The 13,707-nt window shown below is 38.2% G+C and overlaps 1 protein-coding gene and 1 non-coding gene across 2 annotated transcripts in view; both read left to right on the top strand.

Moving 5' to 3' along the window:
- Nucleotides 1-13,707, top strand: part of LOC125224899 (vacuolar protein sorting-associated protein 13-like) — a 108,678-nt gene that overhangs the window by 55,212 nt on the left and 39,759 nt on the right. Inside the window, 6 exon segments of the mRNA XM_048128405.1 lie at nucleotides 4,975-5,112; nucleotides 7,008-7,160; nucleotides 10,242-10,334; nucleotides 11,338-11,471; nucleotides 12,522-12,630; nucleotides 13,015-13,209. Of these exon segments, the coding sequence (XP_047984362.1) occupies nucleotides 4,975-5,112; nucleotides 7,008-7,160; nucleotides 10,242-10,334; nucleotides 11,338-11,471; nucleotides 12,522-12,630; nucleotides 13,015-13,209 (822 nt within the window).
- On the top strand, nucleotides 13,328-13,489 carry LOC125225003. The gene has a single exon (XR_007176946.1). It is a non-coding gene; the product is annotated as a U1 spliceosomal RNA (small nuclear RNA).

Consider the following 13,707-nt stretch of genomic DNA (forward strand, 5'->3'; position numbering starts at 1 on the left):
CTTGTAATACAAGTTGTAAATTGTTATGCAATAGGCCCCAGAGCTTGGCAGGGGTGAGCCATTTTGACGTCACGTCACTTATGTCAAGTGTAGACATTAATATAATAGATACACCTTAGAAAGAAATATTAAAATAAAAGAAAATACAACTTTATTAATTATAATTAAACTAAAATGTCAATGCCTTATGTACAAAACGAGTAGATACTAAGTTTTCTGATTTATTCTAAATTTTCCTTATTATTGTAATAAACAATTATAAGTTTTTCTATATTTTCAACGCATTTCTTCTTGAGTTTAAGATCCACTTATTGGCTACGTGCACGACAATTACGCCCACTACCATGTGAACTTGAAGTGGAAAATGACAAAAAATTACATGTAAAGAAACATTATATTTTAACGATTTTTCGTTAATTTTAAATAAATCGAAATAACAAGAGCTACTATTTCAAGTGTAATTTAGGTAGATAGATTATAAAGACATGGATATAATACCAAAAATCAGTTTCCAAAGCATTACTCACGGTATAAACTTCCAACCCCAGACTACAGAAAGAGTCAATAAATTGGTGCTGGCAGGGCATATAAAGAATCTTGAAGAACATAGGAGTAATGGTACAAGTTCTTCGAGCTAGTGATATGGTATTCGCTAAACCTCCGTCCCGTTAATGCCATATAAAACAAATCTAAACGTAAGTACCTAGTCATGTCCGCGGCCGCAGAAATATCCGAAACGGGCCTATTCCCAGGCTAGGCCTAAATCTTTAAGCATAATCTTTTACGGTACGAAAAATACTAACAGCGTATTGAACAATATTAGGTAAACAAAGCTTAAATATCATTTATTATAATGGTTTGTTTTGACATGTCACTTACGTTTTCTTTTCACCGTAGCTATCCATTTAGTTCTTTGATCCAATTTCCAGTGTGCTTTAAGAAACGCATAGAACGTGCAACGACTATTTATGCCATTATTTTTACAATTAACAACGAAACAACATTGATGCCCCATATGAAACATTACACATTGTATTATATTTTATGAGTTTTGATAGATGACAACCACAATCAGTGTCGATTTTGACCACCGCAAGCACTGCGATCGCTTTGCTTACCCCCTCCATGCACTTCGCACGAAGCCAATAGATAGAAAAAGATCTTTAATGGTTTTAAAAAATGGTTTTGTTGCCGTCAAATGTCATGTCGGGTTCATTTTGAATCCACTTTAGGACTATTATTGCTTTTATTTTCGGCATACTCAAAATCGGAATAATCTATTTTTGGTTATATTATTAATTATTTATTCGCTTACTTAAAATTGAGGGGCTGCTGATAAAATAACACAACAGAATAATAGAATATTGACATTGTCATGATATTTCACTCAGTTGAATATGGCATCCTTAAACAGATTTATTGCCTATCTAAAGAGGTTTGATATCGTATAATATCACTTGATTAACTTTAAGAGTATCATATATATTATCTAAAGAGGTTTGCTAAAAAAGCTTGCGGTAAATTTAATTTGTTAATAGCGACGTAAATATCGTAGCGGAAAGGCAGCCAAAATAAAATATTTTTTTAGCTATCAAATTACACCACATATCGAATGACAAGGCATGTCCATATTGTGCAAACTCTGAAAACAGCTCACCCCCGCTGAGCTCTGTTTATAACATATCTATTAATTATTGCATTTCACTTAAATTTTAATTACTAACTTCATCTTATTAATTAATTACAATGTATTATTACACGCATACAACGAAGTCGAAGTTAGGACTCATTTGAATCGTGAATGTGGAAGTAACGCTTTATTGGTAGCCGATAACAAGTACCCTTTTAACTGATAATGGCAAATATAATGGTCCCTTTGTCAGTTAATGTTGTAAAATATTGTTGTCACGTAATATATTAGTGCATTTCATGGTGAGTAAATTGTGGCGTAGGCGAGAGGCTGGTAACCTGTCACTGCAATGCCACAGTTTCGTTTTCTTTCAACCCCTTATTTGCCAAGAGTGGCACTGAAGCTTTAGTAGTTTCATGAGTTCTGCCTACCCCTTTATGGGATACAGGCGTGATTGTATGTATGTTGTATGTATGTTCATGGTGAGTGTCATGGAGATTGGTAATTTGTTCACACGAGTCCCGAGAGATATCTTTTTTCGATGTTTCAATCCTGCTTTAGGCGGTGTCTAAAATCTTCCTTAACGAAACGGAATAATTTACAAATAATATGATCTAGGTAAGTATAAAAGTGGCTGGTTCAAATTAAAAAAAAAAAAAGTTAAAGATCGTGAAAAATTTACATCTTTGGAAGAGGCCTTCACCTAAAGGGCTCCTAGTCAAAGAATATATAATAGTACAAGTACAGAAGGCTCACTCCTTTGATGTTCTAGTAGAGCGGCGAGAGGGTCTCGGGAAAAGTTGATGTGACTGGAGAGTATACTGCTGACAAGTGGTATCGTTGTGATCGGTAGACTTTACTGAGTACGAAATAATGACTTGTCACTTTCTCAGACTGTGGGGGGTTAACTATGACGTCACAAAGATCGCGGTCCCGGGTTTAAATTTTTTGCCAATTTGTCTAGAACCCCTTATCCAATTTTGAAAAATGAGGTGTCGATTGAAAGCGTATAACATGCTGATTAAGATTTATTATATGTGAAAAGTATAGTTTTGTTAGTTATTTTTTAATTAACAATAATGCAAAAAATACGTTTTTTTTTACTCTCTTTTTTGATTTTTGTGACTCAAAAAGGCAATGAAAACGGCCACTTAGCTAAAAAATATGTTATATAAATCATTTAACTACATTATTAAGCTATCTGTTGCTTTTTGAATTTCTACGATCGGATAATAAATGAGCAAACTACAACCACATACCTGTAGGCGGGGAGTACCGCTTGACACGCGTTCCCATACATTCGGCGTCTACCAAATTACACCTCGCGCAAAATTCGTTTCAAGCAGATATACCTCTAATCTTATTCATCGTAACCTATCAATATTGATATCATTTGAAAGCACAATTAAAGTACTTTAAAAAACAATGTCAATCATTTTTTTAAAATCAATAATCGCCAGTCTGTGGTGGTTACAAAGGAAAAAGTGGGTATGCAATTTGACTGGTTTCCTAGGTTTGATACCCTAGACGAGTTTAAAAGGGGAGGTAAAGGTGACATATGGGTTTTTCTCTGGCCTAAAAGCTACACAGAGGGTCAGGGGAGAAAAAACTAGGGTTTAAGTTTAGTTTTAAGTTATTTTTCCTTTATTTGTTGATTTTATTGTGTTAAATTTTTTTGTAATTTTATCAAGGATACACGTTGGTTTCTTTTGCTAAAAGTTGCCTTTTTTATGAGAAATGTTATGAATTTTATGGCTTTTTCCGATAGAGACTAAAATTAACTTTCAAATAAGGCCACATAGTCATACTTTTACTTATATAATATTAAGGGTATGACTATGTATCAGTAGGCCACATAGTCATACTTTTACTTATATAATATTAAGGGTATGACTATGTATCAGTATGACTATGTGGCCTTATTTGAAAGTTAATTTTAGTCTCTATCGGAAAATGCCATGAAATTCATAACATTTCTCATAAAAAAGGGAATTTTCAGCAAAAGAAACCAATGTGTATCCTTGATAAAATTACAAAAAATTAAACACAATAAAATCAACAAATAAAAGAAAAAATAACTTAAAACTAAACTTAAACCCTAGTTTTTTCTCCCTGACCCTCTGTATAGCTTTTAGGCCAGAGAACAACCCATATGTCACCTTTACCTCCCCTTTTAAACTCGTCTAGGGTATCAAACCTAGGAAACCAGTCAAATTGCATACCCACTTTTTTCCTTTGTAACCACCACAGACTGGCGATTATTGATTTTATGAAAATGATTGACATTGTTTCTTAAAGTACTTTAATTGTACTTTCAAATGATACCAATATTGATAGGTTACGATGAATAAGATTAGAGGTATATCTGCTTGAAACGAATTTTGCGCGAGGTGTAATTTGGTAGACGCCGAATGTATGGGAACGCGTGTCAAGCGGTACTCCCCGCCTACAGGTATGTGGTTGTAGTTTGCTTATTTATTATCCGATCGTAGAAATTTAAAAAGCAACAGATAGCTTAATAATGTAGTTAAATGATTTATATAACATATTTTTTAGCTAAGTGGCCGTTTTCATTGCCTTTTGAGTCACAAAAATCAAAAAAGAGAGTAAAAAAAAGTATTTTTTGCATTATTATTAATTAAAAAATAACTAACAAAACTATACTCTTCACATATAATAAATCTTAATCAGCATGTTATACGCTTTCAATCGACACCTCATTTTTCAAAATTGGATAAGGGGTTCTAGACAAATTGGCAAAAAATTGAAACCCGGGACCGCGATCTTTGTGACGTCATAGTTAACCCCCCCACAGTCTGAGAAAGTGACAAGTCATTATTACGTACTCAGTAAAGTCTACCGATCACAACGATACCACTTGTCAGCAGTATACTCTCCAGTCACATCAACTTCAAAACTAGACGACTTTTTTCAATTCCGCCGCCTTACTAGTGGCCAAAGTTAAAATATTACACACATTTTTAATCGAAAATACATAACACTGATTCAAACTTTCACGATTTTACACATATTTAAAATTGCAAACGGGACTTAATCGCGTAGTTACTATGTTTTAAACACTAACCTCCGACGTTTCAAGGACGGCATTGTCCCCGTGGTCCACGGGGACAATGCCGTCCTTGAAACGTCGGAGGTTAGTGTTTAAAACATAATGTTTAAAACATAGTAAATACGCGATTAAGTCCCGAAAATACATAGCCACCATACAGTTTTAATACCCAAAATCTATAAAAATAGGTTTCTTATGTCAAATACTACAGGAAACAATCATTTCTTGTGCCAAATTCGATAAGAGTCTAGTAGCCTATTGTTCAACATTGCAGTTCTACTTGGAGTCGACGTGGGCGATGCAAGTGTCGTATTACAACCTCAGCCGCGCCGTGTGGGAGCCGCTGATAGAACCTGTCGAAGTACTTAAAGACTACTCCTACAAACATGTGCCTTGGGAACTGAAGATGGAGGTGAGTTTACAAAACGCAGTAAGTCTATCGTGCTAGTAGAACCATTACCAACTGAGCGTCAGGGCATTAATAGTACATTGTGCAACAAGGGGAGGAAGTTGAATATTACTAACGAGAGCAAGTTAAATCGCGACGGCTTGCCGGAGCGATTTAAAGACTCGAGTTAGTAATACTCATACTCCCCGAGTTACACACAATGTTTTTCATCCACACTCGCAATGTAAGAAATATGTAAATAGATGTAAAAAAAGTTAAGTATGTTACAAGAAATTTCATTATTCCCTTGGGAGAACGATTTTTCTATAACTCACGCTCCGCCTGCGTGCAATAGCACATTTAAAGTGCGGGTGTGATTAAGACTCTCACTCGCACTTGTGGGCTTATGGCGAGCATTAGAGGGGCCATTTTTTTTTTCAAAGTTGTCCACCCCACTTTTTTTGTAACATGGGTATTTTTTACGCGATTCATACTTAGAATCGTGAGGTCTTTCCATCCAGATAGGAGAAAAAAAATGTCCCAAGATTTCCATACATTTTTCAGACCTTCCGTTCCGTTACCGCCATACAAAATGTATGAAAAAATGGTAATGGAATGGGAAAAAAACCTTGGGACAGTTTTTTTCTCCTATTAGGATTGAAAGAGCTCGCGATTCTGAGTGGAAACCACATAAAAATTTCCAAATCCAAAAAAAAAGTGGGGTGTACAACTTTGAAAAAAAAATAGCCGAGAGTACGTGCATAGAAAGAGCGCGCCTTATTTCAGTTTATAGTTAAATAATAGTAGTGTGTCTACTAAAAAATACAAATTAAAATATTTCCTATGAAATAATTTAATTTGGTCTTAGAGTGAATATGGTGGCGCCATCTCTCTTCGCTAACTCGTAATCACATGGTTTGATTCAGTTAGGAGGTCGAACTAGTTCCGGTTCTACCTCAGAGATGGCAGGGGGCGCCTTAGCCTTCGGTAATTGTGTCATATACTTGAAAATTTCGACCCTTGCCGCCGTGACCGGTTGGCCGAGTGGTTTGAGGCATCCGTGGCTATAACGGAGTACGCTGGTTCGAATCCAGCATCGGACACTTGGAGGCCTTGGTCATTTTTTCTTTGTATATGACATTTATTTCAGTTTATAGTTAAATAATAGTAGTGTGTCTACTAAAAAATACAAATTAAAATATTTCCTATGAAATAATTTAATTTGGTCTTAGAGTGATGTTAATCGTACTGTACGAAGCGTACTTATTACAGTGAATCGTATGAGATTACATTTCATATGCGGACTTGTTTTATTTTACAATGTAACCTCGTAGCTCCGTTTTATTAGCTTATTACTATACTATGACAAGGTACGAATACCTTTTTTTATGGGATAGGAGGCAAACGAGGAGACAGGTCGCCTGATGGTAAACGATCACTGCCGCCCATGGACACCCGAAACACCAGAAGTTAAATTCCGATAAACTCATTGGTGCGAGCCGGGGTTCGAACCCGCGACCTCCGGAACGAAAGTCGCACGTACTTACCGCTAGGCTACCAGCGCTGAAAATGTATACTGTATATAGAACCAAAGACATAATAACTCCGTATAGACAGATAGTTTAAGAAAAAAACGTACCTCAGTACCATACAGAAAAAAGTACGGCGGCCTAGATGGCATTATACCTTTGGGGTACGCTCAGCTAGATGGCTCTAATATTAATATTTGACATTTTAACACATATTGTGCTAAGAATATGGACCAAATTGTCAAAACTGAGGTTCCAAAGTTTTAAGCCTGTGTCAAGAGATGGCAGTCTATGCACTGTGATTACACATTTTACTTCGACAGTAACTCTCTATAATACTCGATCCTCTTTGATAGAACATACACACATATTGTTTTTCTCCACTTACAGGTTGTCATGCGTCCAGCTTTAGAACAGAGCGTCATAGATTTGACTGACGAAGCGGCCAACGTGGCCCTCATAGCGCACCGGCAAGCCAACAAGACTGTCACCATCTCCAGCCAGGAAACACTCGAGATTACTGTCACTAGGAGCGGCGTGGAGGTAAAGTATTACAAATATACACAAAGGGCTAGAGCACACGAAACTGCTCATGAACGTTTTTTTTTTATATATACGACGTGTTTCCGGTATCACTCAAAACCTCAGACACCCCAACAGATTTTTATTTTTTTAAACTCATCTAGAGTATTCATCTTTTAATCTGATGCTTACTTTTTTTTTAAATTGAATTTTTAGATTCCTGTACAGCTCTACTTGACTTTTAGCTCTACACTCAATAAAATAATTGCTAACTACCATCATAAACCATAAAACTATTTATTTGTGTACGTTACTGCAACGACATAAGGTTTACCAATAGACAGCTAAGATTTCATTGTAAAACACTTTAAAGCTTTGTCACAGTAAACTTCAAATTGGACAGGTAATCGCAGTAAGCAAATTTAAACCAAATATTCAGAATGACAAGGTTGTAATTAGGTACAAGTTCAGTTTGTTATGACTTATGATAAACATTAAGATTAAACTGACAAACAACGTCAAACTCGTAGCGGAAAAAATAATCGCCCAAGTAACCAGTCAGTATTAATACCCCTAACCCCTAAATACTGAAAAAGGTAAACAACCTCTAGCAATGCGATATACACAATGTTGTATTACGAATACAATAGAATAGGCACGTAAAAAATAACTAATTTAAATAAAAATATTACCCCCATCAAGATATAGCTCAATCGATTCTACTCTCGATTCTGAACAAACGGTTTTCAGGTTTTTAGTGTTAAGTGAAACACGGTGTATAAATGGGCTTACTCTTGGCCACAGACTAGCCAAAGGCAAAGACGTGGCCTACGATGGAGTGAACTCGCCCAGAAGATGCCTGTTCACTTTTGATTTGAAGGTTGCCGGGTTATATGAACTCGGAAATATAGCCGCCGGCAAGGAATTCCACTCCTTGACAGTGCGCATAAGAAAAAAAGAAGCAAAGCGCTTCGTGCGTTGCCACTCAAGTTAATAAATAAATAAATTGTGATATTGCAGTGACACGTTGCTAGCATACAAGGCCACACTTCGGACACTGGCGATCAAATATATGAAAACCGGCCAAGAGTGTGTCGGGCCACGCTCAGTGTAGGGTTCCGTAGTTTTCAGTATTTTTCTCAAAAACTCCTGAACCTATCAAGTTCAAAACAATTTTCCTAGGAAGTCCTTATAAAGTTTTACTTTTGTGATTTTTTTCATATTTTTTAAACATATGGTTCAAAAGTTAGAGGGGGGGGGGGGACGCACTTTTTTTTCCTTTAAGAGCGATTATTTCCGAAAATATTAATATTATCAAAAAACGATCTTAGTAAACCCGTATTCATTTTTAAATACCTATCCAACAATATATCACATGTTGGGGTTGGAATGAAAAAAAATATCAGCCCCCACTTTACATGTAGGGGGGGTACCCTAATAAAACATTTTTTTCCATTTTTTATTTTTGCACTTTGTTGGCGTAATTGATATACATACTGGTACCAAATTTCAGCTTTCTAGTGCTAACGGTTACTGAGATTATCCGCGGACGGACGGACGGACGGACGGACGGACAGACAGACATGGCGAAACTATAAGGGTTCCTAGTTGACTACGGAACCCTAAAAAGGCGCGTTCCTAGCACACAGTCTAAGCTCGTGTAGGTGAACGCGTACTATGCTTGTATGAGTGAAATATGACAGATCGACTGTTCGCGTTTTTGGCAGGCGTTAACTGTGAGGAAACCGAGTGGGGGTGGCAGTGGCACTTTCAGCGGGGAGCGGGAGTGGCCGTACTGTACGATAGTACTCTTTATTATACTGTGACAAGGCGGTAACCACCTCCAGACAGGAAACACTAGAAATTACTGTCACTAAGAGCGGCAAAGTGTCACCAAGCCTAATTATCAACAATATATTTATTGCGTGCCTGTGTGATGATGGGTTAAGAATTTCACCACCCCCTTTCTTCCCGTGGGTGTCGTAGAAGGCGACTATGGGATATGGGTTAAATTGTGGCGTAGGCGAGAGGCTGGCAACCTGTCACTGCAATGTCACAGTTTCGTTTTCTTTCAACCCCTTATTTGCCAAGAGTGGCACTGAAGCTTTAGTAGTTTCATGTGTTCTGCCTACCCCTTTATGGGATACAGGCGTGATTGTATGTGTATGTGTATATTTATTGCGTAAAATGAATATGAATTCATTAGGTCTTTATTAAGCACCGGCTAGACAACTCACTTTTAAGAGAGGACACTTTACACCCATTTTTAGTGGCACCATCAATGTTAAATACAACGACGAACTATAATAACGATTACCCTAAAGAAATAAAATTAAACTTCACACTGTCCCTGCGAAAGTTAATCAGCTAGATCTCACTCCTATGAGCTCAAATAAGGTACTACTAGCGCCATCTATTTTCAACGATATGAACTAATTACGAAAACAGTGTAATGACAAAATCGGATTTACTATTTTATTACTACTTATAGGAGTGGAATGGAGGTAAAACAGAACATTAATAACATTAATGTTTATTGAGTCAATCGGCATTTTCAGAATTTGGGATCCCCCAATTAGCGTAAGTTGTTAACAACAATTAACTCGCTGTCAGTTTTGTTACAATAATTAAGCATGAAATTTCGATAAAAATATTGTTTTTGTGTTAAGTACATAAACCTTAAGCATTAATCTACATTCAGAATGTGAAAAAAGTAAATTTTTAGACAGATTTTTTGCTTAATTTTTTGTCGTCACAAAACTGACAGCCAGTTAATTTTTGTTAACAAGTTACGCTGATTGGGGGGGTCCCAAATTCAAAAATGCCCTAACACAAACATGAAGAACATGATTGTGAACAATGTCATGTAATAATGTAAGGGTAGGTACTACTAGCGCCATCTAGTTCAGTTGTCGGAACTAAACTATATCAGGCAGGCAAGCATAGTCGCGCGACCATACTTGCCTGCTAGAAGGTTATGGCTCCAGCAACAGATGCTGCAACAATGGTTCGACTTTTTATACTCAAAACAAAAAACAAACAGAACATGAAGATTAAGAGGAATGTTACTGGCAATTTAAAAAGTATAATTCTTTTTTTTAGGTGCTGACTCTTCTTGGCAACTCATTCTCGGCAGCTATTGCTGACACCGCAGACCAAAGTGGAAGTGTTTTGGCGAGACTGCACGAAGAAAATGTAAGAACACTATTATCATAATCTGCCTTCTACCATGGATTACCCATGGAAGGTATGGCGCGCACAAATTTGCCGTTTATGACGATTTATGAAAAGATGTACTACTTAGCTGCTACAGAGCAAAAAGTAGCCGGTTATGGTAATAAAAATGATCTTTAATCGTGCTAGTTACAAAATTAACTTTAACATTACTAAATACGTTACTTGTAACTATTATGATTAATTTATTGACTAGATTCATATGTAAAGTACCTCGGGCGACCAGAGGGCTGGCCAGTATTTTATTCAACAAATTTGTATCACTATACCAATAGACGGAATATAGTATCAATTGTCCTTCGAGTCGCCGGCAACCCGAACCTTCCTTCGAACTTGTACATTCCTTTTTGCTGTGTACTTAACACAGCAAAAGGGAGTGTACAAGTTTCTAATGGGTTGGCATCGCGCATGTGACCTTGAGTTGCAGGCATCCATAGGTTACGGTGACCGCTTTCCATCAGGCGGACCGTATGCTTGTTTGCCACGGACGTAGTATTAAAAAATACATTATACAGAGGGGAAATGCGGCCAGTATTCTGGGTACCTTGCCTACAGATGGCGATTTAGTATTTAGCATACATTTTTTTATTTGTAGGTTACGTATTTAAAGCTCGGCCACACATGCGCGTTTTGAGAGCGTAGGCGGAGCGTTAGCGAAGCGCATTGATAGCGGTGCGCCGGACGAACGCTGGCGTTGCGCCCAGCGGACGCCGGCGGGAACTAACGAGCACGGATTGCGAGCGGAACGCCAGCGTTCGTCCGGCGCACCGCTATCATTGCGCTCCGCTAACGCTACGCTATCAAAACGCTTTATGTGTGGCGGAGGCTTTAGTTTTGAGTAGTTTTATGTAGTAGTATATTAGTTTGTTTTGTTTACTTTGATATGTAGGTATCTGGATCGATCTGTTTGTCTTTTCTGCTACTTTGAAGAGCACAGTTTATTGACTAATTTATATAATTGTAGAACACAAAATCGGAATATTACGGCGCGCCGTACGTGCTGCATAACTGCACCGGGTTAACGGCCAAGTTGCTGTTAGAAGACAACCACGACTTCACCGTGTTCCTTGCGGACGGCAAGAAACAGTCTGATTACAGGTAAGAATGAAACATTTAAATACTATACAACTGATGTACCGGAAGCAAATCAATTTAGTTTAAAAAATCGCGATCAAACATCAAGGACAAGATTTCTTAACGGTTAAAAACTTATTTAAAAATATTTTAAGCGGGTTACTCACGTATTAAGTCGATATAGCGTTCGACATGTTTCGGCTCAATTTCGAGAGCCTTTCTCAAGCAGTGTAAACGCACCCTTAACAAGTGACGTAATAAGTGTTGTGTGCAATCCTGCTTTTGACAAAAGTAACATAGTGGGTAGCTCCGATCTCGCCACGGTGACGTCGCCCGCGCCGCCGACCCCCCCTGCGCCTGTCCTCAGCAGCCGCGCGCACCGAGCAAGCGCCCGCAGTATGCGTCGCGCTCTCGACATGTAAAGGCGGGGTGTCGCTACTCTTGAGAAAGGCTCTCGAAATTGAGCCGAAACATGTCGAACGCTATATCGACTTAATACGTGAGTAACCCGCTTAAAATATTTTTAAATATGTATGAGTCTCACGGGAGTTTTATGGTTAAAAACTTATCTAAAACTTTGTATATCGTATCGTTGTTCATAACTAGCTTTTGCCCGCATCTTCGCTCGCGTTAGAAAGAGACAAAAAGTAGCCTATGTCACTCTCCATCCCTTCAACTATCTCCACCTAAAAAAATCACGTCAATTGGTCGCTCCGTTTTGTCGTGAAAGACGGACAAACAAACAGACACACACACTTTCCCATTTATAATATTAGTATGGATTCATACATAATGTGTATGTCACTTTCCATATCTAAAGCATAAGGACCTGCTTTAAGTGTAATAAGGTCCTTTCAGATAAAGTAGCCCTTTTTGCATATGAAGAAAAAGGACTATTAAGACACCGGACTCTACTTATTATCAAAATATCACAGGGCCAGTTGCATTATAACCAGAGTTAACAGACACATCAACGATACTCAGCAGAATGGAAATTCCCGCACGAAAAATTTAGCGGATTTGGTAGCAGAAGGTTTGGTTTCAACCGACTCTCAATTGATCTCATGTTTACAGGGAGGTGGTGTTTGAAACCGGCGCCTCCGTCCCGTTGAAGTTGAAACGAGGCGGACTCCATGTCATGAAGCTCAATGAGCCGCCGCCACCGTTATCGCTTAGCGTTAAGGTAACAAATTCAGAGTAACTCTCTATTGCACGAATAAATCATTGTTCCTTTGAATCATTACCATAGTTTATCCTGATTGACTCTTACCTTAGGTATTTTGTCACATATTAGCATTTACATATGTAGTCGTTAGCCCTTTCTTTATCTATTTAATACACACTAACACTTTTAATACACAATAGACATAAAATTGATCCGGACGCAGGTCGTTCCGGTAACTGAGCCAAATAACCCCTTGAATGTCTATAGTCTATGTAAATTTTCTGTCATATCAGACTTTAAAAAACGTGGTATCCTCTTACGACTAAAGAACAATAAATAGCTGATATTTTCGTTTTGCTTAAGACAAGCGTTACGACCTTATCAAAATACATACATTTTCAGATAGTGGAACTAGAAGAGCAAGTACAAGTCCCAGTGGAGCGAGCGGACAAACGTTACTTCCCATTAGGCCGCCAACAACCCGGCTCCATCGACCGCACCGCGCCGCACGTGTTCCTGCACGAGTCGCGAGGGCTCATCTCTGATGTCGTCATGCAGGAGGCCGCCCTTCATATCTACCTAAGGAGCGTCGTCCAAGTGAGTAGTTACAACATTCGCCGCTAGATGTCGCTGTACTCCCCGCGTCCGATTCGTACATCGCGGTGTTAAGATTTTTCCACGAATGATGACCCCTCCGCTCTAACATTATGAAATCATACTTACCTGGCATAGGGGACACCGTGATCAAAAAGGCGGTTCCCCCAGGGCGAGACCCTTCCATTGCACTGCGGTTGGGTTGACCCTTGCGATTATCCCTAATGTGGATAACTCGGATGCGTAATTTTTGGTAGTGGGGACTGCGTACGCGCTGTCCCCCCCCTTTAAACTGGTAAAGTAGGTATATTAAGCATTGGGTATGTGCAATCATTTGGTCATGAGTCATGACCATAAGTTCGTGTCCATATTTTGTATGCCTTTCTCTTGATCACTTAAATGTGACGCTTTTAAGCAAAATGTATCAACCTTTCTCAGAGAGTCTTTGAAAATCATGAATGTGATTGGCTGATTGCTTTAGATTCTAAAACTAGTTAGCCA

Source organism: Leguminivora glycinivorella, chromosome 3 (assembly GCF_023078275.1).
Source record: "Leguminivora glycinivorella isolate SPB_JAAS2020 chromosome 3, LegGlyc_1.1, whole genome shotgun sequence".
Classification (NCBI taxonomy): Eukaryota; Metazoa; Arthropoda; class Insecta; order Lepidoptera; family Tortricidae; genus Leguminivora; species Leguminivora glycinivorella.